This window comes from Gastrolobium bilobum, unplaced genomic scaffold (genome assembly GCF_033153095.1).
Source record: "Gastrolobium bilobum isolate Gb01-03AN ecotype WA unplaced genomic scaffold, APGP_CSIRO_Gbil_v1 utg688, whole genome shotgun sequence".
In the NCBI taxonomy this organism is placed as follows: domain Eukaryota; kingdom Viridiplantae; phylum Streptophyta; class Magnoliopsida; order Fabales; family Fabaceae; genus Gastrolobium; species Gastrolobium bilobum.
The window spans coordinates 59,051-84,412 of record NW_026897255.1 but is presented as its reverse complement, the minus strand read 5'-3'; the positions used below and the strand labels follow the sequence as shown (position 1 = coordinate 84,412).

Genomic DNA, 25,362 nt, shown 5'->3' with positions numbered 1-25,362 from the left:
AATAAATTTTTTCTAGTGATGATATTTTTTCACCAATGAGCCAAGCGATAAACCACAATAAATGAACTGACATCACATTTCAACCCAAAATATTAAGGCAGTAAGACTATATATAATTTCTTCGCACTTATATGATCATCACTTTGATCATCACTTGATACATTTCTAATCGATGTGAGATTTGAGATTTTGGAGAATTTATTATAGACCTAAGTTCAAGACTTATTCATGGTTTATTGTTTGAATTTAGTTCATTTTTTGTGTATTAGTGATCGATTATTTTTGCACTTTTCAAACAGATTTTTTGTTAAATAATATGAAATTTTCGAGAAAAAATACTCAAACATCAAACAAATCATTCTTTAATATTTTAGGATATCTGAAGGAAAAAATCCGACACATTGAAATAACTAATATAAGCGAGAGTGAGAGAGAAAGAACCGAGGTGCAAAAGTGCTTGTCCCCTTCATTTGACTTCACCGGTTTTGGCGCTTTTAATCGATAAGCAAAGGAAAGATGTGATATGCGCTCTTCAGAAAAAATGATGTATGAAATGACTATCAAGATCAAGCTTCCAATTCTTTCCTAATTCCGATCTTTTTTAAACCGTGACACAGATGTATAATAAATTTGTGTGCTTTTTTTTACTCTTTCACATGGTAAACTTGGATTGGGCAATTTTAATTGTCATGTCAATATGCTTTATATCTCACGCGCATAGTGAAAATGCAAAGACCAAAGAATTAAATGGTAGCCAGAAACATGTTGATGCTGGAATCGTAGGTAGCGTTCATTGTGCTTAATTTGATTGGCCCTTTGATAGCATGCAAAGAATTAACTTGCATTAGAGGTTATTTCTGAACTCTGAAGAGGTGGCCTTTAGAAAATGTGAAGTAGAGTAATAACTTATAAGCTGAAAGGTCATCAATATATAGCACGGTTCAGCCTATATAGCGAAAGGGCAGGGATACCTAGCTTTGTGAAACAAGGAAAACCAAATACATGGTGTAAATGTAACGATAAAGAGTAAACTTGTCAATTTAATATATGGTAAAATCATTTATGTAGCCGCTTTACGTAAAGCAACGACAGGTATATGGTTATGATTATTCACATTTAATGCTTTCATCCTTTGTATGATTATGATTCCACGTACAGCAGTTGCAGAAATGTAAACCTCATTTAATATATATATATATATATATATATATATATATATATATATATCTCGGAAAACAGTTTCTCCTTTAATAGGAGAGTTGTTTTCTCATGTCAGTGAGAGTTCGTTTTGCGTGCAATATTTTTTTTATTTTTTGTTTTTTGTTTATGGTGGGATCCATTAAAATTATGTGTGTGTAGGAGATTTTCTAACTTCATGTTAAATGAGAGATGTAAAGCCCTACATATATACATATATACATACATACATATATATATATATATGTATATATATAGAGGTAAGATCCTTTGACATCGGTGTCAAATTTAAAGTTTGACACCTCATCTGAGAGCCGTTAGATCAAAAAAGATCAACGACTCTTCTTTGTAAGCATGTGACACCATTGATCTTTTTTTATCTAATGGCTCTCAGATGAGGTGTCAAACTTCAAATTTGACACCGGTGTCAAAGAATCCTGCCTCATATATATATATATATAAGAAATAATTTTCTTATGTTGTAGGAAAATGATTATCCCATGTTGGAGAAACAGAACTACAAGTGAGACTCACAGATAAGAGGAGAGAGAAAAAAAAAAGAGGTGGGACCCAACCATCTTTTGTGTGTCTGTGTAGGAAAGTTGTTTCTCTCATGTAAAATGAGATAAGTATAACCCTATATATATATATATATATATGAGTTTTCTTTTTCTACAGTTAATGTAAATAACTTATCTACATTGAGCCCAAAATGACGTCGTTTTGAGGCAGAAATCAAAGTATTTTTGTAATTATAATTTATTTCAGGGTTATAATAGTCTTTTTCATTATAATTTTTTAATTTTTCAATTCAAAAAGACGTCATTTCTCACTGTAGAAATATTAAAGTTTATATATATATATATATATATATATATATATATATATATATATATATATATATATATATATATATATATATATAGTTGTAACAACTTGTAAAGAACTCCAAATAGACCATCCCGTTGACGAATACAGGCCAATCTTGGCCATCCTTTCGAAGAAAAGCCGGCTTTAATTACTACACCAATTAAAGGCCAACTTGTTAATAACATAGAAATATAGAATTAATATTCTAGTTTAACATTAAGAAATTAACTTCTCCCAAAAAATATATATTAAGAAATTAATAAATACACGTTCCTTGTTCCTTAAAAGAAAGACCTGCACTAATAAAATTGATTTGTCTAAATACACCGGCCTGTTCCAAGCATTCTCTGTGGTTCATATATATATATATATAGAAACCGGAATGTTGATTAAGCCAAAAATGAATGTTAACAGAAAACCATGGATACATTAATAGTGGACCACGTGGAGATAATGACCACATATTGTCGTTTTATTATAGCACAATAGCGAACTAGAGTGGTATTTATCTTCTCAACTTGCAGGTTCTTCACATTATTGGCTATCTGTTTGCACATGCATAGATAGGTTTGATATTTAATTCCATTCAATAATAAATTATGCTAAAGAATCAAGTCATTGGGAAATTTTTTGTTTACTTTAAAAAAAGAGTAATGCCCATCAATGATTATTCTTATCGGATACAAATGCATGTATGGAAGGAACATAAAAATGTAAGGTTCATTTAAACTTCATAAAATAAATAATTACTTATGATTAAGGAAGTTCTAGCATGGATATTATATATATTAAATCTCATAATTGATTACAAGCTTAATTTTTGTGCAAAGACTAGATATCCCTTTTTAATAAGTTCGGAACAGATGCTGGATATGAAATAAGCGTCTTGTGATTGTCACCCAACTGGGGGAACAGTGTATAAATTATATATGAGAGGTCCCAACAAAGAGACAGAGTAACTGTGGTGCAGTGTGTTTAGACTTTGGATCTTAAAACACAAAAATAGAGATATGACACTGAACAAATGCAAACGAATCTGGTAGATGGAAGCACGGACACGGACATGGAACACGACACGACACGTCGACACGTTAATTTTAGAAAATGTCATATTTTGACACGTTAGGACACGTTTTGATATTAAATAATTTTTTTAATATATATAATATAATTTATTTTTAATACATATAAGAGTCTATAATAAATCATATAACTAATCAAATATTTAAATTTCATAACATAAATATAAATATAAATAATTTTCGTACTTTGTTAGTTTTTCATGTCAAATTTCATAACCGAAAAAAATTAATTTATAAATTATTTTTTTTATATTTAGTTAACAAAATAAAATTAAGATTAAAAAAACATGTCCGAACATTGATCGCGTATCCTCAAATATTGACCACGTGTGGAACCGCTTCAATTCCTATTAACTTTCTGCTCCATCCAAATATGTAGAATATAATGCTATTCTTTGTCTTATGGTAATGAGAAGCTGCTTGGAAGAAGCAATTGTTTTGGACTTTTGGGTCTCCGTCTCATAATATCAATCAATTGGGTCCTAATAACTTCCTTTAAGTTTAAGGGAGGCCCATTCAATTCAACAAGTTAAACACAGATGCCTGTGTGTGCGTGCGTGCCCATGCGGGGCATCATGTGCTTGCCTAGGACTATCTGACATGCTGTGCGAGGGTGCCAAAATTTGACCAATCGGTCCAATCACTAAAAACTCTGTAATTTTTTATACCTTTCAAAAGTTAGCCACGTGATCACGTGCCGTTCGCGGGGCTCAAAATTCAAAGGCCATGTGATAAGTTTTAAATTTTAATTAATGACTTCTTATATTAATTATGGTATCATTTACTTACTATGATTTTGTCCCTTCCCACGCTAGCTACCATGTGGCACCTGGCTTCATAGTGCTTACGTGCACCGTAGTCCTCACTCTAGGTACTTTTGTGAAAGGAAAATGATTCTCGTATAGACAAATTATGCTCAGAACATTTAAATTTGATTACATGTTAAACATTAAGAAAATAAAGTCGATTTGAGTGATAAATGGATGATGCTTTTTCTATATAATTAACTTTATGTGAGATATTATAATAAGTATGTGTGCACATAACACAGCTTTATGTGAAAGTAGACCTTGATGAGGAGCTAGTGCAACTTGCGAGTATAAGAATGAGGAGTTAATAGTGCATGCAAATGAGTCAAAACGGAAAAGTTTAACCTCAATTTTTATTTTTTTTACACAGTCATGCATAGCAGTTGTATTATCCATGTTTCAAAAATTGAATAGAAAATTTAACTATTTGATTTAGCCCGCTAATTTAATAATTCAACTAAAGTTAAACTAAACCACAAAGTAAAGAATAATCAAACCAGAGACACAGCTAATTTATAGTTTAACCGGTTGAAATGGCTAATGCAATTCGAGTTTTACATCATGATTATTATCGTAACGTTCTTCCTGTCACCACCAATTTCAAGTGCTCTGAAACTGAGTCTAGTCCCCAAAGAAATCTGGTTTCTTCTCTTTTGCAATGCCCAAAACGAACCTTGTTTAATATGATTGTACAACTTTTGTTTTAGGTTTCTGATTCTGAGAAAATTTTGGAATATTTCGGTACTGCAGATCAGTGTTTTAAAACCCACCTCATTCCGGGGTTGACCCCGTCGGGTCACTGATCCCCTCTCTCTGAGAGTTCAAGTTAGTAGTTAAACTCTACTTGCACCTTGACCCCTCTAATCCCTGAAACCCCCCGTTGAACTCGTGACTCCCAGGTCAGAGGGTCATTGCATTTTTTTTAAAGAAAAATTATAACACGAAATGACATCGTTTGATGTGTAAAATAAACAAAAAACAAAACAAAACATAAAGTCGTTGCCTAGATTTAGAACTAGATCTAAAATCTGAATCATTTTTCTTCTTCTCATCTGATCTTCTCTTCCAGACCCAGATCTAGTCTTCCTGATCCAGTGATCTCCTCCACCGTGTGATGGTTCTTCTTTCACCACCATTAATTTGTCATGTCGTCGCATCTCTTCCATTATTCTCTATTGGGTAAGGGATCTCCTTTCATATACTGTTGTAAGTGCATGAAAAAGGACAAGAAGGGCCTCAGTTTGATGATATATCTTTTCATTAACTCCATTGGAATATGTGTTTTATACTTTGATAGTTTGATATTTTGATTAGCTTGTGAATATTGACTTGTGAATATAATTGGTTAAAGGCTTTAATGTTTCTACAGTGAATGTTGATAAGTTATCTACATTCGCTCCCAAAACGATATCGTTTTGAGTTGAAAAATTAAAATTATAATGAAAAAGATAATTACAAACCTGAAATAAATTATAATTATAAAAATACATTAATTTTCGCATTAAAACGTCGTCGTTTTAGGCTCAATGTAGATAAGTTATCTACATTGACTGCAGAAAAAGCGAACCCTTGGTTAAATCATGTTACTTATATTTCGAATATTTAATGATTGGTGCTTTGATTTTTTTTGAATTTTTCCTATAGAATATATTTTATATTTTTTTGATATATAAAACTAGGTCAGCAAAATGACCTTGTGACCCCCCCACAGTGGCGGAGCCAGCCTCCCAACCTAGCTAGGGTCAAGAAAAATTTAGCTAGTGCAAAAGAGACAGGTTATATTTACAAACTTTTTTGTTTACAAACTCTTACAAACTACACTATGTTCTCCCGGGAGAACACTGGGAGAACATAGAGTAATTCGTAAAAAAATTCAAAAAATTTGTAAACGAATCATTCCCTAGTGCAAAATACTAAAACATGAAAAATTATTCTACCATAGTTATTTAGCCACGTTTAAAACGTGGCTAATTAAAGAATTGCAGCTGGAGCTAAGGCCCCACCAACATTGTACGTGGCTCCGCCACTGCTCCAGTTGAACTCGTGATCCCTCGACCTCAGCCGAGTCAATGGCCGAGACGAATTTTTAAACACTTGTACAAACAACACCTAGAGAACTTTAGCAACAAATATATAGAATAGCATTGAAACTTTCAATTTAATAATAAATTTTGTAAATAAGTTATTCAACATTTGACTTTTAGCGCAATAGATTGTTTCGTTGATTTTTTTTCAAATCCTAGAAAACTGATTTCAACGGCAATCACTTTGAATCAGATAGATCAGCAAAAAATTGGAAAATTATGAGGTATTTTGAACTAATCTTCGTGACTAAATTGATGCAAATTGATTGAGATATAACAACCCCCAAGTCTGTCGCCCTTGAAAATTGAGCTAATTCTCCTATTGATTTTAATTTCTTTATGGACTAGTACTTATCAAGTTTGATATTTGGTTCACAATAAAAAATCCTTTATAATTACAAAAGCTTATTATTAGGCAACTAATCTTCCGGTAATGAGCCCTTTACCATTCTATTTTAACACATTACTTTTGAGATCTTGTGAAAGACTATCTTTTTGCACAAGCTATTAGAAATAAAGTTTTAAGCAAACTCTTAAATTGGTCACCCAAATTTAAAACGGGTTATTGTAAGAGAAAATTTTTATCTCCCACACACAAATAAAAGTATGGGGACCCATGTATACTCATATGTGAGAGAGAAATAAAAAATATATACTACAAACACTTTTGTGTGTAAAAAATAAATTTACCTCCAACAGCATGAAAGACAATAATGGATTTATTGTTTCTCCTGTCACAGAAAATAAAATTATCTTCTACGACCTCAAATTTGAGAGTTAGGAATTAATGAAGAATATTTTGGTAAAATTCATATAACAAGAATTTTTTTTTTTTACTAAAACATCCTTTATTAATCTTCCTAATCCTCAACACGAGATAATTTTGAAATTGCGATAGGAGAAACAATAAAACCATCAAACTTATCCTTTTATATTACTACAATTCTCCATAAGGATACATGTTATGATATAAAATTTTAATGGAATAATTGAATTATATAATCCTAATTTAAGAATTTATTCGAAAACTTTTAATATAAAAATTCGTCCAGTCATCTTGAACGAAACATTGACCTAAACCTTTAATAAATAGTAGAAATACACCAAATCAAACTATGATATGATAAACAATTAGTTAATGTAAACTGAGTCATATCAGTCAGTAGTTCTATTCTGATCTAATCTAAAAACAACTGACAATATTACTAAAAAAAAAAAAAAAAACTGACAATGAAATCACAAAAGGACAGAGTACTACTACAAAGAGATTCTCATATAAATATAGTGCACATAACTTGAGTATACCAAACCAATAAAATATTAAGACACTATTAATTCTTTTTCTTATAAAACCAAGATAGAGATCCTTACATAAATATAGTGTATTGATTATTTGTCAAAACCTTATTGGCTTAGTACACCCAATTCAGTGTATTACGTAAACACAAAAATCTCGTACAAAAAAGCACTCTTTGTTCTTTGGAGGGTATGAGCAATATAATACACAAGTGGCTCAATGGGCGTGTGGAGCTCATTGCTGAGTGTTGATGATCTCAATATCTTTGCAAATAAAAAATTAGGATAGAACGTGAATAATCAAGGTCTGAAACAGTTAGGATCAAAATCACTGCATAAATAGAATTTTGATGAATGAAGTCTGCATCAGTCTCACTTTTCAGCAAATCTACTTATAAACTCATCTAAATGCAATCCCATTTCATCACTACATTTTTCACAAAGATCCGGACATTTACTAGCTTCCATTGTTTTCTTAAGGACTCTTAACACTCACATTTACTACAAAATATGAACTATTATGTGCTTTATAGATATACCATGAAGCAACTGAACTCTAAGCTGCACATCTTGGTTGTAGTTATTAACATAAAAATCCATTTCTGGCAACTCGATAACTGACACGTGCACAATTGGAAGAAGTCAATTCTAGTCAAATCCTCAGGAGGTTGAGGCACTCATCAAAACATCTAATTTACAAGGGCTATGGGCCTGGTCTCAATAGACACACAATGTATGGTGCACAAATAGATAACCACAAGATACAAGGATCAATTAGACTACCTAACTATCAATTGGCTCAGCGGTAAGCAAAGCTTAACAGAGCTTACATCTAATTGAATTGGTTCACACATAGTTATCAAATGCGGATTGTGGCCTGATGCGGCCAACCCTCAAAACCGCTATAGCATTATTGCGGTTGCGGAAATAGCGGAAAAAATTATTTATTAAAAAAAAATTATATGTATATATATATGTGTGTGTTGTAACATAATAAATTATTAAAAAAATAATAACACCTAAAGAAAATACAAATAATAAATAATATATAAAGATAAATAATAATTTTTAAAAAAAAAATAAAGGCAGAGTTGACATGTTACCTCTTAGTAATAAGTGTCCAAACTTTAGCTATAGTTGTACTACCTTTAGTCTTAATTATACTTTACTGCTTTACCAGATTTATCTTAGTTACTTTAGTGTTTTACCTTAGTTACCTTTTAATGATGCATTCTTTTTTTTTTGGGATATAGAAATAGTTTTACCCACTGTTACTATAACCAAATTACTTGGTTACCGTGACTTGTGAATCACTTTTTTGACAAATGTACTTTTCTTTTCTTTGAATAAAAATAGATCAGAATCTCTTTCTCTCTCACTTTTTCTCTTTTTCTCCTTCGTTTGTTCTCTCTCTCTCTTACTATTTCTCTCACTTTTTCTCCTTTTCTCCGTCATCTGCTCTCACTCACTCTTTCTCTCACTCAAAGCTTTGCTTCTTCGTTCATGGCTTCCACATTGAACTTCAATACTATAAGAGAGAAGTAGAGAAGGGAAGAAACGAGCGCGATAAAGAAAGTAAGAGAGGCAGAAGAGAGACGCACAACAGAGAGGCAGAAAGAGAGAGTGGGTTAGGGTTAAAACCATAAAAAGACATTGTTGTGGCGAGATTTGGCCGCAAATGCGGACGCAATGGCCGCTATTGCGATCTGGTGCGGCGCGACGCGACGCGAATGGTTGCGGCGAAGCTCCGCAAAGCGCAACTGGCGCGGCTTGACTACTATGGGTTCACACATGTCTAAATATTTTCCCGCCAAATGATGCTAACCCCTCCAATTATTATCTTGTGACAATATTTACATCTAATTTTTCTGGCATCTTCGTCAACTGAAATACCAAATCATTTCTATTTTCAGGAGAAATCTTGTAAATTTTATAACCTCCATTGCGGACGGTAGAGATTGTTAGGGATGAAAATGTGTTAGGCAGCCTATCAAAGACCTATGATCCGGCCTACGTCATACTAGGCGTGGTCTAGTATATAAAGTAAAGTAGAACAGGCTCATGCCTTTAAAAGAGCCCATTTAGAAAACATGCCATAGGCCTACTTTTACAAGGCCCAACCTACAACCTTTATATTTTTTATTTTAATTAAAATAAAGTAAAATAATATAATTTATTAATTAATAAAATAATATTATTTTATTTATTTTTCTAATTCTTGATAGGTATTGAAGGCTTGATAGACTAATAAGCCTAGGTCAGGTCAAACCAAGATCAAAATATTTTACATAGACATATCCTATTTAGACCAAAACAAAAACATAGCCTCACTCAACTCATTTACACCCCTAGAGATAGCACTAAAACTGCCACCAGCACCCCATTGCCACCATCCCACTTGAAGACATTTTCAAAGCTGAATAACAAAATAGAAGCAAAAAGAAGATTGACGCAAAAAAGAGGAGGGACAGGCCATTGGCCAACAACAGAACAGAGCAAAGGCAAGGAACCTAACACAGAGGAGAGGCCAAGAGCAAGTACTGTGCACAAAAAAAAATAAAAAAATAGAACAAACAGTTGAATAGCTGAAGTGCAGAACATCTTCAAAGAGTAGATTGCTGAATAACAGAAACAAGGGAGCATTAAAAGAGTCCGAACCAGTGGTGGCTGACCAACCCAAACAGAAAATATCAGTGCTTGATTGGAGGAAAATTAGATGCAAATATTGTCACAAGATAATAACCAAAGGGGTTTAGCACTTTACCCATTGAAGTAACATTTGGAGGGAATACAAGAGGATGTTAGAGCTTGCAAATCTGTTAGTGATGAAGTGAAGAAAAAAATGTGGGAAATTGTATCCTTGTTGCAAGATAGATTAATCAAGAAATCAAGGACTGACGATGAATTTATAGCAGTTGGTAAAAAAAAGAAAAAGGAAAGAAGATGTTGAGAGCTCTCGAAATATTTCCAAAAAAGGCAAGTAACCACTCAATCCACTATCAATACCATTTTTATGAATTCGAGAGAGGAAGCATGACAAGAAATTGCTTCTTTTTTCTACAATAATATCATACACCATTCAATGTAGCAAGGAGAGATGAATCTATAAGATGTTTGAATTGATTGCAATTAGATTTAAGCTACCATCTTACCATGAATTTAAAGTGGAAGCAAAATTAAATTTGACAATGGAAACTATTAGAAGAAAAAGGGATGCACCATAAGTGACTTATGGGTGGACCGACAAAAGGAGGAGGAAAATAATAAACTTCTTAGTAAATTAGCCCTAAAGGTATCATGTTTTTAAAGTCTACTGATGCATCTTACACGCGAAAAACAGTTGACAAAATCTTTCAGACGATCAATGGCATTGTTGAGGAGGTTGGTGAAGAAAATATAATCGAGATTATGACGGGCAATGCAGCAAAATGTAAAGCTGTTGAAGAGATGCGGATGGAAAAGAATAAAAGGTTGTATTGAACAAGTGATTCCACTTGATTTGATGCAACCAAATGACTCAAACCATCGCGTAGTCATATACTTTTCTAAACAGATTTAAACATAAAAGTCTAACGAGAAATGTGGCAACATCCATTATCCCTAAACATTTTAACAACAACAACAATAATAGTAATAGTAATAAAATAAGGGGGACACTCATAATTAGCCCAATTGAGAGAGTATTTGTAATATTTCAAAAGGTAGGTTAGCTCTTTCAAATTAAACCCTTAAATAGGAGACATTTCAATGAACTAGTAAGAGTTACATAACATAAAACAAACTTGCAATTTCTCATTCTGACGACAACAGCCATCATTTCAAAATCAGCTTAGCTTCCTCCCAAACACAAAAGGCCAAACTTTGTTACACAGGCCGAAACCCAGAGAAAGAATCAATCAAAAATGGGAAATGAGAAAACAAAGCTTCATATATTACACATATTAAGCATTCAAAGCTTCATATATAATATAATATAACCAATTAAAACCATATTTTGAAGCTTATTGTTCTGCTTCAACATATCATTCCAACCAAAGAAAAAGAAAAAGTTGAGAGAAAGCATACCTCGCTACTTGTCTTTCACAATCTCCTTACTCACAAGTCAGAACCAGTTCGCCATTTTCTTCTTCTTCTTAACCTAAGTGCGGAAAGCATAGAATGAGCCCATTCTAAAGATTCAGGTGTGAGGCCCAATAGATAAGTTTCATCATTATCTCATAGGCCCATCTTCCTAATTAAAGTTCATTTGTAAATTTATGTTGATAACAATACAATAATAATTAAGGGAAATTATTCTCTCATTTAATATAAGAGAGTTATTTTATGCTATAGATACATCAATAAATGTGTTTTTTATTTATTTATTTTTTATTTTTTAACATATGGTGGGATCCACCATTTGTTGGGTCTATGACATGAGAGGAGTATCTCCTAGATGCTCCCAATAATTAATGATGATTTACCAATGTGAAAAGAACAATTAATGGAAATTCTCTAAAGTAGGAACACGTGTCTTTTCTTGTATTTCCGTGATAATTAGACAATAAACCAATCTTTAGAGATAAAATAAAATAAATAAGTTTCCTTTGTCATGTCTTTCTTATATTAAAAAAAATTGTGAAGAGTATACCAAAAAAAAAAAAAAAATTTGTGAAGATGCAATTTTAACCGATATGCAAATATTTTTACTGGTACTTCGTAAGGAAATTTTTCGGTTTTTCCTAATAATTCTATTTTTTAGTTGATCCTTTTTTTTTCGTTGGGTCTAGTGAATTATGAAATTTATTTTCTTGTAACCTCCTCCCTCTCTCTCTCTCTCTATATCTCTCATATATCAATTTTCAAAATTCAACAAAAAAATAAAAAATAAAACAAAATGAGTAAACCCCCTCCCTTACTATTAAAAATGATAAAATTGTTTACCGAAAAAAAAAATGATAAAAGTAGCTAAACAAAATGACTTCGAAGTTTTGCAAACATAACTTTTAACATTTCAGACTAACACAATCACTTTACCATGTTAGTATACTTGTGAGTAGTCGTGAGTTGTAACTATCTATATTTGCTACACTTTAGTGGTCCCCAATCGCGCAAATTAAAATGATGTTGATAGATTATCTTTGTTCTGTCAGGTTTATCATCTTCAGAAATAACAGTATACTTTCTTATTTTATTTTTTTTCCTTTTCCTTTTTTGTTCGTTCCAGATAAATCGTAATTGTATACCATGTAAATCATAGTAGTTAAAATCCCGATTTAAATCTACGATTTTACGATTTTTTTCAATCAAAACGATTTCATCAAAATTCCAAACGTTTTTACGATTTTTTACGATTTTTTTTTTGTTAGGATTTTACGTTTTACGATTTTTTATCTTCCTTCCGATTTTAGATAAAATCTCAATTTTAACTACCATGATGTAGGTGATAGATGTATGCACTCAAGTATAACTACGAGAGAAATATTGTACATGTATATAGCCAATGTACCAATCACTATGCATTAATAATGGGCGTGTAGCCAAAGAGTGTATGTGTGTGCACAATATTGCCAGCAATAGAGAATAAGTTTAAAGGTGTGTACATGTAGTCTTTAGCTTCTATTTATAGGATTTATCTTGCTGAGTTTGGGCTTTAGATACCTTCCAGGTTATTAACGTATTTGAAGCTATTGTTGAGATAAGAATCTTATCTCTTAGTACTCTAGTGGTTGAGTTGTTATAATATTCTCCTTAATCTTTTGTTGGAGAGGTTGTTAAGATAAGGATCCCGTCCATAACAGTTGCCCCACAGTCCTGTAGTTCGAGAGCTCGGGCTACAGTAATATAATGATAACCTCGGTTGTTCTGGGATCTGTAAGTTAACTAACGATTCCATAATACAACCAAGTATGCTAGCCGAGCTTGGCCTTGCTTTGGGTCGGAGTTTACTTAAAGTCCGCTTCAATTACGGCTTTTGTGTGGCCGCCCTTGATATGAGGGAAACGAAATTGAATCGATGTTAAGGCCTGAGAGAGTGTCACATCAACGTGACTTTACGTTTCTTCGTTACTTACATGACGGTTACGCTAACCCACATGTCATGTGTATATTGATGATTCGTTCTTCGAGGCATGCGAACCGCCCTTGCATTCTGTAGGCAATGATGAAGAGCATTAAATACGTAGTGGGGTTACTTTCCTACCCTTGGCTTTTCAGTTTCGCGTCCAGGGGTTTTTACACACTTACATTTGACACTATTTCAAATCTAGTCCGTTTCATCTTGTGCTTCCTGGGTTTTCTCTACATTTTTTATTCCTGTCAAAAATTCCCGTAGAAATTCTTGCACCCTGGTCATAATCTTTTCCCAACATCCAGGTATTTCTCAAACACTTTTCCCCTTTGTGCATTGTTTGTTAGTTCTTTTCTACTTTTGGCTTTCTATGTGTCATTTGAACGAATGAGAGTGGTTATGGGGTTCTTTTCTTTTGAGAACCCCTTATCTTTCCTTTATGGACTAAAATCCTGGGGAATTTCTTTTTAATCGTTGGTTTGCAGAAAGTGAATGCTTTTATGGGTTGAGATGAGTACATATGGACAAAATTCTGGCTCGAACCTTGGTCGAGATGGAGACAGCCAGGATCCCAAAGAAAAATAACTGATCCAAAAATAATCCAAAGGGATTTGTTTCGGGTTCTATGGAGAAGATTATATCGAGGAGACAAAACTACAATTGCTCCTCCGAAGCCACTGAGGTGGTGGAGGCAAAAGGAGGCTCGTTTCTTCTCAGCGAGGACGATTTCACATCTCTCCACCGGGCCAAGGTAGTATCTTATCACTGAGCCAAGGAAATATTAAGAAATATTTAACATCTCAGGTAGATGAATCTTCAAATCGAGGTTTGATTTCCTCTATCCTGACCTCGGTAAAAGAAGATTAACATGAATCTTCAATCCCTTTGATATAGAAAAGAATATGTATCCGAGATCTAGCGAAATTCCAGTTATGGACTTTCGTTTAAGTATAAGCCCATCTTGCCCAATTGAGATTTCAGACGAGTTTTCTAGCTCGTTTGATTCCACGTTCAATGTGTTAGAGCTCGGCTTGGCTCCAAGGAACTCAGGCGCATCTACTTACTATGTTGACTCCTAGCCTTCTTGTTCCATGTCACCTATGGCGAAGTCATTTAATGAGGACCTGGATGATTTTTCCTGGATTTTATAAGAGGTCTTGAAGAAGCGCTCTCGTATATTGGCCAAAGAGATTGTTGAGCTTCCAGTAGAGGACATTGCAGGAGTAGACCTCATACCAGCTGCTGCAGACGAGTCGGTGTGTGTGGGACGGGCTGATGTCGAGCCTCGCTTTTTCTTTTTCTATCGAGACTTGGTTACCAAGGTAGAAGTTCGATTTCCACTTTCAAAGTTCCAGATAGCCTTGTTACATCATCTTCAGGTTGGCGCAACTCAGCTCCATCCTAATTCATGGGTCTTTGTTCTTGTCTTCGAGCAAGTATGCACATATCTTTACATAACATGCACCGTCTCCCTATTATATTTTTTCAAAGTGTATATCTCTCGTACGGGGGTTTCGAACAAAAGGACAGAAAAAGTTGGGTTACCCTTCGTAGCGTGCCTGATCGTGATTTTTTTCGAGTGTTGACCCAATTCTTCAAACATTTCAAGGACCAATTTTTTAAGGTGGCGATTTATCCCGGCTGCCAGTCGTGGTTTGTGGAGGGGACACATCGAGATGGTAGGATACTGGTTAAGTTCCTAATTTACTGGTCACACCGTCATTACCTTAAGGAACCTCGGGAGTACTCAACCCCTGAATCATCACTTACCAATGCTGAGCAGCTAGTCATCAACATCATGATGGCGTACATTGAGGAGTATGCCATCTTCGACTTAAGTCGGATGGTGAATAAGTTCAGAGCCGATCTCCATGAAGAATTTGGTATGTTATCCCGACTTTACTGGGTATATTAGATCTTTCATTTGATTTATGATGATTTGCTATTTTTGCAGCCTATATGATGGGTTCTGACCACCACAAGTTTATCAAGAAGAGCTCGACCAAAGGAAAGTTGGTTAATACCGACTCTACCTGTGAGGTTTAGAAGAAAAGATGACTTTATCTCGCAAGAGGCAGTTCAACTGTCAGGGTCGTCATTGCTCCTCAAATCACTCCACTTCTACCTCCCTCTCCCAGCACTCCCTTCGCGGACACCATATTCTAAGAGCTTGGGTAGTTATAAAAGAGTAGAGTTTCAAACCTTCTTCGTGCCATCTTGAAGCTTCCTCCTCAGCTAGTGGGAAGTTCACCTTTTACTGCTGATGTGTTGGCTATTTTAACTCAGATGGAGAAAGATTCGTTAAAGACGACTTTCGTACTTCAATCTTTTAGGAACTCCATCTAAGCTTCGAGTCATCCAGCGCTTCTAGCTCGACACTTTCTATTAAGTTAGACGAACTCACCAATTCGAAGGCTGATCTAGAGGTTAACGTTCAGAATCTCGGCATAAAGCTTACCAAGGTCGAGGAGGATTTAAAAGTAGCGATCACCTCCGCTGAAGCATTGACCAGAGAGAAAGAAACTCATTTGAAAAATCTGGAGGAAAATGAGATTCAGCTTAAAAATGTTCAGGTTGATTTTGAGGAGGCCTGGGCTATAGTGGAAAGCGCGGTCATTCAATCCTTTGCCAACGCTATTGAGCAAGCTCGGGATTTAAACCCCGACCTTATTATTCACAGCATGGATGTTAGCTTTGGTGTAAAGGATGACTCCATTGTTCCTCGGACTCCAGATACAAGTGATGACGTTCCTGAAAAAGCCGCGACCAATACCTACAGGGAGAAGATTCAGATTGTGGTAATTAACTGAAGGGCCGAAATGCCAGTTTACCTTTGTACTTTTGATTGACATTTGGGAACTTTAGTCCCTCTTTTGGGTTTGTAAAGAAATTGTTACGTTTCCAGTTTTAAATTAGGTTTTCCTCATTTTATCTTCACTGCTCAATTATGTTCTCTTTATTTCGGCAATTATGATATTTGTAACATCCCGAACGCTGACGAGGGCAGGGAGTGATCGCCGGTGCAAAGAGGCACGGACAAGGAGCGGCTCCTGACAGGCTTCTAGCGGAGGGTTACATGCATGAATGAATCGAATCGACACCCGAAAGAGAGGGATTCCAAAGGCTGTGCAGGTATAAGGCTGCACAGTTTGGGATAGCTTATAAGAATTAATTGGTACTACATATGCTAACAAGATGCATCTGCTTTTTGGTAGCTCGGAACGGAAGAACTCCACAGTTAAGCGTGCTTGACTCGGTGCAATTCTGGGATGGGTGACCTCCTGTGAATTTTTCCGGAGAAGTGTGCGAGTGAAGGAAAAAAATATTGAAAAGTCTCGTGTTAGTATGTGGAGATAGTCATTGATTCTTGAAGCGGTCGGGCGTTACATTTTATGATATCAGAGCACTTTCTAGAGAAAAGCCTGTATGTATTATAATAACTTAGGATGTTTGTTGTGAGTATTGTCTGTGTGTTCTCTCTATTAGGTTTTGCTATGATGATGCATATGTGACCACACTGCGTGGGCCTGATCAACTCATTTCTTTGTGTAACTTGTGCAGTGTCATGGTACTACCTCGGAGGAACCGAGACACTAGCAGGGATCAACCTGATCCTGTCCTAGCTACATTGGCTGATATGTAGGCGGCTCGACTAGCCAACCAGGAGGCCATGAGAATGGAAAACCAGGCTATGCTGGACGCTGTTAGGGAGGCGAACAGGAAAGCCACTGAGGATGTATTGGAGGCGAACCGCCTGGCGAACATGACTATGATGAGGGTCATGTTGGAGGAGATGAGGGCTGATCCTGCTGTTGGTCAGTTCCCTCCGCCACCACCACCTCTATCGCCTCCACCTCCACCTAGTCTGCAGGACGAGAGCCAGAGCCATGTTGAGGGCACTGGTCATACTACTGGGGTGATGGAACCCTATGTGGAGCTTGCTGAGGATCGCGATGTGTTAGACCGCCGACTTAATGCTTTTCGCAAGCATAAGCCACCTTCCTTTGATGGGTCTTATGATCCAATTGTTGCGGCAAGATGGCTTCATGCAGTGTACTGATCCGCAGAAGCTGATGTTCGCCACATACATGCTGGAGGGTGATGCACATGAGTGGTGGATCAACACCTCTCATGCTTTTGAGATGCAGGGTCATGTTATGACATGGCCATTCTTCGAGGATTGCTTTCTGGGACGGTACTTCCCTTATGATGCGCAGGAGAGGAAGTAGGGGGAGTTCAGCTGGTTAGTGCAGGGCTCGTTGTCTGTTGACGAGTACCTGGAAAAGTTTAATGAGCTGGTGAAGTTTGCACACTTTCGGATGGCTATGCCTACTCTGACATTCTTAGCTGCTAAGTTCCGTAGGGGACTTATCGAGGAGATAACAGATCGCCTTGCGGGAGCGGCTTCGAGAGACTTTGGGACACTGGTGCAGCAGTGTCGGGACATCGAAGATGTCTGTATCACGAGTAAGGCCAAGAGGGCCAAGAACTCACCTTTTTCCTTAGATTTCTCCACACAAAGACTTGTAAACACTTTGTAGTTATCATTATGAGGAAGCTTGGTGATTTATTCTGAGTGTCAGCCTTGTGAGGGGCGTGTTTGTTGTTGTCCACCTTGTTTGAAGGATTGAACCTTGTTCTTACCATCTTTGAGGCCTCAAGGAGCTTTCTTGGTAGAAAAGAACCAAACTTTGAGGGTTAAATTCGTGGGCCTTTGAAGTCAGTATCTTGGTGTTGTTTTGAGTGCTCTAGGTCACTCTTATTTTTTAAGTTTTGGAGCCTTGGAGGTATGCATGATCACCTCTTTGTGTTTCAATGTTTTTAACTTGTTTAATCTATTAAAAAGAGAAACTTTAACCATTTGAGTAAAGGAATGTGTTTCTGAGTTCTTATGATGTTAACGAATATCTGTTTAGGGAGTCATTGAACTCCCAATCGCGTTTGGACCCCTAAAATGGGATTATGCAGATGACAGTTCGTATTTCTGCATTTTGAGGGATAAGTATTCGAATACTTTTCGGGTAATATTCGAATACTTGTCCTCTGGTAATCGGATACTCCTTGCTGGAGTATTGGGATACTTTTCTGGGAAGAAAAGTATTCAGATACCTTGAAGAAGTATTCGAATACTTAGAAGTATTCGAATACTTGGGTGTTGGTATTCGAATACCATGCGGTGTTCGAATACTTTAGTGAAAGTATTCGGATACTTTCTGGAGACAAGGAGTATTCGAATACTCATCGAGGAATATTCGAATACCTCCTGCAGAAACAACATAAAATGACTTAAATTGAGATGGAAAGCCTTAATCACTTAATGTAACCTTGGTAAATAGTTATTGATGATTATTCACTGTATAACAGATTGTAATTGTGTTGTTTGTGGGCTTGAGCTAGTGAGGACTCTTGTCTTGGATAGCTAGCTTGCAAGGTAAGCTTTCGTGTCATCGGTTTTGCCATTGTTGGTTCCACCATACCCCATGGGGGAATGGTTATATGCATGATGTGTTTTCATGTTTTGATGTTTGAAATGCTTGTGAACTGTTAAGTGCAAGGGCCTTTTAATATGTATGTGTTGTTCCATCTAGACGGTAAGCCTGAGTATGTGGCGTTATACAATATGGTGCTCCTGTGGGTGGGTGCAAGTGGCGTCTTGCACTAGTGTAGGTAATAGACGTATTTCTGCACTTCTTTGGCTAGTAGAATAGTATTGACACACATGACATGATTATCTGCTGCATTGCACTGGTTTTGGAACTTATATTGTTGAACTGTTTTAGAACTTATATTGCACATGTAAGTGAGCTTGGAGTGGAAGATCCTTGAGGACCCTTTGTCTTACTGAGATTTCTGTTTAGAGATCTCACCCCACGTTTGGGGCGCTTATTTCAAGTTCAGGTAACCCAGGGGTTGAGACCTCTAGCGGCAGGAGGCCAGAGCTTAGTTGATTGATGTTTATCTGCTTATGCTGACTGTGCTTGGATGCTGGTTTATATCTGTTGATATCATGCTTATAGCTTCATTTGATGTTATTGTTGAGACTCTGTTGGCTATGTCGTTTATTTGGTGAGCATGGGGATTATCCATGCCACATTGACTTGACTTTCTGATTTTAGGTCGTGAGTATTAATGTATCAGGATATTGTTCGGACTACGTGTTGTAGATCCGTGACTTAGATATTCACTTATTTATCTATTGAGGTATTTCAGTTAGCTGTCTTTTGCAATTTACATACATGCGATGTTTTTATGAAATTGATTAAGTTATCAACTTGGCTAAGTTAATGACGTCATAATTGAAAAGAAAAATATTTTCCGCATATTTAATTAAGCGTGGCTTAATACGATTACATGTTAACAAACCGGGTATACACAGGGTGTTATATTTTATGGTATCAGAGCAGGGCCTCTCATCCAGTACGGTGTGGTTCGAGGACGAACCAGGCGGAAGCTGGTGGGCATGTAACATCCCGAGCGCTGACGTGGGCAGAGAGTGATCGCCGGTGCAAAGAGGCACTGACAAGGAGCGGCTCGTGACAGGCTTCCAGCGGGGGGTTACATGCATGAATGATCGAATCGACACCCGAAAGAGAGAGATTCCAAAGGCTGTGCAGGTATAAGGCTGCACAGTTTAGGATAACTTATAGGAATTAATTGGTACTACCTGTGCTAACAAGATACATCTGCTTTTCGGTAGCCCGGATCAGAAGAACTCCACAGTTAAGCGTGCTTGACTTGGAGCAATTCTGAGATGAGTGACCTCCGAGAGTGAACCAAGATAAATTTCGATGTTATCTTCTCTTCCCTTACTCTTTTATTTTCCGCTACATATTACTCTTCTTTGATTCATTGTTCATGATAATATGAATCTATTTTAAGGATTTGAGAATTTTTGTTAATAGTTTAAAATCTCTCTTGCATGCTTTCTTGAAAAAAGGATTTTTAATTTTTCTTTATTATTTGCGAAATTTTTTAGCTTTGTGTTGTTATTTAGCCATTCTTTTTTTACACCAGGCTTCCAACAGCTTGTCCACATGTTCATTCAACGCCTGACGTCGATCCAGACCTATCTTCCTCTTCTTCTGGGATACCGATTTAGATTCGGGGTACATGGTAAGCTTTATGGCAACAAAAAGTTGGATCAATTCTCGGTATCTCGGATGCCTTCCAGGTGAACACATCACGATTCCCCTTAAGGACGAAAACAATCTGTTCCCATAGATTGGCTTTCATGCCCTTACCGATCTTTGTATATTGCTCATCTTTATCTCTGATAATCACGTTCTGCAATTCTCCTTCCGGTTCTAGCCTGTGAGTCTGCAACTCCTCCCTCGTGTCCAACTCGACCTTGATTTGGCCGGGACCTTTTCACCTTCTTAGATCCTTTGAGGGGGGATGATAAGCCGCCCTAGGTTACCTTGAGTGTTTCGTAATAACACTCTTTGGCCAAGTCGTTAATCGGGTTCTTATATATAGACTTGGATAAAGCTGACTCTCCATCTAGCCCAGAAATAATTAGGTGTAGGTAAACTGACTCAGCCAAATTTTGCACTTTGAGGGCAGCTTCTTTAAAGCGATCCAGGTATTTTCGCAATGACTCTCCTTCCTTCTGCCGAATTCAACCCAACGCATATGCCGACATTGGATGAGCCTTACTAGTGGCGAAGTTCAAACGAAAAGTGCCTGCAAGGTTCTCAAATGAATCAATTGAGTTCCTTGGCATCCTACTGATCCAAGTCATGGCTTGCCTCGTTAAAGTGGTTGCGAATATTCAGGCCATGATAGGACCGATTATCCCATTGAACAACATGTCCATTTTAAAAGCCTCTAAGTGAGCCTCGGGATCCTGACTGCAGTCATAAGGCAGCACCTAGGACTTCTTGATCCTCGACAGAATTTCCATTTTCATGAGTTTATTAGTGAATGAGCTATCGTTTTGTTCCTCATTATACTTAGGGTTGTCATTTGGTTTGGGTCCATTGTTGCCATCTCGGCCATTACCCTGACCTCCATTGTTGCCATGTGCTCTATCCTGCCTATCTCGGCCATCCTGTCCATTACCATTGTCTCGATTCTGGCCTTCAAGGCCGTTTCGGTTGTGGCTTCTGGTCATTTCGGGCTGGCCATGCTGGTTGTTCGTGTTTAGCTTTAGTAGCCTACCGTTGTTGCGCCAGGAACCTATTCTCCATTTCCTGCATCCTTTGAAGGATTGCATTGAGAGTTGTGTTAACAATGTGGTTATCAGTTTCGAGTTGTTCATCCCGGTGAGGTTGGTGCGCTTGATTTGTCGCTGGGTTGCCTCAGCTTCTAGCCGGGATAAAATCTGTCTCGGCTTCGCCTACATGAACTTCCACCAATATTGGATCTCTGCTAGCCTAAAGCTGATCAATGTAGGCTGCTGCTGCGACTGGGGCTGAGCGTTGCTATATGTACCACGAGTGTTTGTCATCGCGGAATGAGAATTGAAATTTACTGAATCCCCACAGACGACGCCAATGTTTGGTCCAGATAGACTGTAATTGTATACCACATAGGTGATAGATGTATGCGCTCAGAGATATCTATGAGAGAGATATCGTACGAGCATATAGCCAATGTACCAATCATTGCACACTAATAACGAACGTGTAGCTAAAGAGTGAGTATGTGTGCACAGTGTTGGTAGCAATAGAGAATAAGTTCAAAAGTGTATACCAGAGGTCTTTAACCTCTGTTTATGAGTTTACCTTGCTGAGTTTGGGCTTTAGATACCTTCCAGGTTATTAACATATTTGATGCTATTGTTGAGATAAGGATTTTATCTCTTAGTACTGTAATGGTTGAGTTGTTGTAATATTCTCCTTTATCTTCTGTTGGAGAGGTTGTTAAAATATGGATCCAATTCATAACACTATTTTTATACCAACCTTAATTACATTTTTGAAGTGAGTTGGCCCCCGAGTATCCCTATAAGTTTTAACTTTTTGAGCCGACTACGAGACTAATTTCGAGTCGAGACTTAGTCATAGTTAAATACCCGCGTACTTTTTGGGTGTAAATACATGGGGTCTAATTAATTAAAAAATTTGGACTTTTATTATATTTGGTTATTTAGCTAAGTCTAAAACATAAGTTCTAGCTATATAACTATATATTATTTAACCTTCACGCATTATTTCATGTAATATATATATATATATATATATATATATATATATATATATATATATATATATATATATATATATCGTGGCTCACTAGTTGAGATAATGAAAGGAATTAAGTCTTTGATTGTTGAAGTTAAATCAGAGCATTGCAAAAGTAATCTTCTACTTCTAATTAACTTCCTTGAGAAGTGGGATATGCAATTAATTATTTAATTGCAACCTTAACATGTTGAGCAGTGCAAGAGAACGATTAATCAATTGTGATTAAGAGCCCTCATGTCTGGGTACTAGGTGGCATGGACCAGCTGGACGACGCAAACAATGATACGAGAATGTAAGATAGGTGTTTCTTGGTTTGTTCGTAGACGAAGAAAGTTATGTCTAATTCCAAGAAATGTTTCTTTATTATACTATATGAGATATCTTTCATTGATTGTACTATATATCTGCACTGAAGTTACATGAAAAGGTTAAGAAGGGGTCGTAATTAAATACTCTTCGTCCCTTAAACGCGCATAATGAATTTTTATTCCCCTTTACTGAAGGATTTTCCTTGACAATAAAAAACAAACAGAATGAGAGAATTGATTAGAGAACAAGTCTGCTAGCATTGCGATCGTAATAAATTGATACAAATATAATTAAGCCTGTATATTTTAAGAAATTTGTTAACAAGTATTCTTAAAAGTTAAAACATTAGATGACAAAAATTTAAATATTTATTACAATAAAGGTTCAAAAAAGGTAAATAAAACACATAACATAAATTATTAACTACTCTTTAATTATTAATCAATATCATTAAGTCACTCATTGTCAACTCTTATATTTTAAAGGGTGGCAAGTTTGACTAGTGCGATTATTAGCCAAGACCTTAGTTTCATAGCATTGTAGCTTCTTAACTGAATCAACGATTTAAGAAAAACGCATTCGTTTAAATGGCACTAAACACAAGTACAATTTCACTGTTTAGTAATTTCTTAAAAAGTAGTTTTAAACAATTATGCCGTTGAATTATACCTAACAAACATGTTAGTCTTCCGCACCAAGTTATAAATTTTTATGATGCTAATTTATATATTATTGCCGTTTGTTTTGGGCCGAGCAGATTAAACAATTGGAGAGCAAGCCTTAGATATTTGAAGGCGTAGAAGCCGAAGCAAAGAGATTGTCTATAGCAGATACGGTAAACTAGTTGTGTGAGCTACAATAAAGTTATCACACAATTAATCATTATTATAATGTCAATCTTTACTATATATGATCCAAATACAGTCTTCAAAATATCAGTGATACATTCGATTGGAGTTTTAGGTCTTCATTTTGTCTCCCTCATATATATATATAAACCATATACCCCATCCCCTATTTAACCAAAAAAATTTCCTACAATTTGTTCCACATCAACTCCTCCATCACACATATCTATCTATCTTTTTATCTATCTATCTATCTTAAATGTCAGTTTCAATACCATGGCTGCAGGGATTGGACTTCTCTCCATGACCCAGATCCCAAATTTGTCACAATCCCAACAACACCATCAAAATCAAAATCAAAATCAACCTCAACCTCAACAAAACCCTAAATCCACCGGTTCATCATCGAATTGGATGTGGAATCCTAGGGATGAACAAAAAGAAGAAGACGAATCATGGGAAGTCAGAGCCTTTGCAGAAGACACTAGAAACATGATGGGAACCACTTGGCCTCCGAGGTCCTACACTTGCACCTTCTGTAGAAGGGAGTTCCGGTCAGCACAAGCTCTCGGTGGCCACATGAACGTGCACCGCCGTGACCGTGCACGCCTCCACCAACCACAGTACCCTGCTGCTTCACCCAACACAACAACAACAACAACAACAACCACTTCCTCTAATTACTCTCACTTCCCACCTCATCAGGAGCTTGTTGCTAATGGTGGATTGTGCCTCTTCTACCATTTGCCAAGCCCTAATACTCATAGTCACAGTGCTACACTGAATGCATGTGGTGAATCACCCTCCACTCTTCTCTCTGTCTCTTCCTACCCACAAAACAACATTATTATGATGATGCCAACTTGTTCACCTTCTTTTGATATGGCTAGAGCAGCTTCTTCAGCTGCAGGGATCAATGGTTTTTCTTCTTACTCTAGCAAAGGGGATGAACCTACGAACTCTTCCACCAACCGTGGCCAACACCATGAGGAACTTGATCTAGAGCTCCGCTTGGGGCATAGATCAACACCAACTTGAAAAAGGAATTATTTTCACAATTGGGTGCGTGTGAGGAAGATCAAAGTCCAAAGAGAACTGTAATTTGCTCTCTTTTTGCACCTACGAGAGTACTTTAATAATTTATTAATGTTTGAAACACCATGTTCAACTCTCATCATATACATATAGCTAAAGCTGACAGATATTTTGAGGGTTTTTTTTTTTTCTTCATTTCTTGGTTGATTGATTTTATATGTATATGATGTTTTGTGACTTAAGATGCATTCGGACGAGCAATTTGGGGGTTAGGAGATAGTGAAGGAGAGAAAGGAGAAGGCAGTGTAAATTCAAAGAAATGGAAAATGAAAGTTGGTGTTGGGAATTAGGAAATAGTTTATTAATGAAAGAAGATTAGGGTTTGGGTGAGACACTGATCGATGTTGTAGTGGAGTGTCGTTTTCCGTTTCAGAATTGTCTCAGTACGTATATGTCTGGCAGTGCATACATTTTACGGGGATTTCTTTTTCTAGGTATACATAACTAAATGGAGTAATATTGTCTTCACTGTTCACTCCTCTTCTTTACACAAAATTACAAGTATACCATTTTCAATTCCATATTTTTTATGTTT

At 36.3% G+C, this 25,362-nt stretch overlaps 1 protein-coding gene across 1 annotated transcript; it reads left to right on the top strand.

Annotated features, from left to right (window-relative positions):
- Nucleotides 1–24,008: 24,008 nt before the first annotated feature.
- On the top strand, nucleotides 24,009–24,770 carry LOC133305290 (probable transcriptional regulator RABBIT EARS). Its single transcript, XM_061505462.1, has one exon. The coding sequence runs from the start codon at nucleotides 24,009–24,011 to the stop codon at nucleotides 24,768–24,770; it is 762 nt and encodes a 253-aa protein (XP_061361446.1).
- The last annotated feature ends 592 nt before the right edge of the window (nucleotides 24,771–25,362 follow it).

Coding starts and splice junctions, on each gene's coding strand:
- LOC133305290 (XM_061505462.1), top strand. CDS start 24,009: ATGGCTGCAGGGATTGGACTTCTCTCCATGACCCAGATCCCAAATTTG.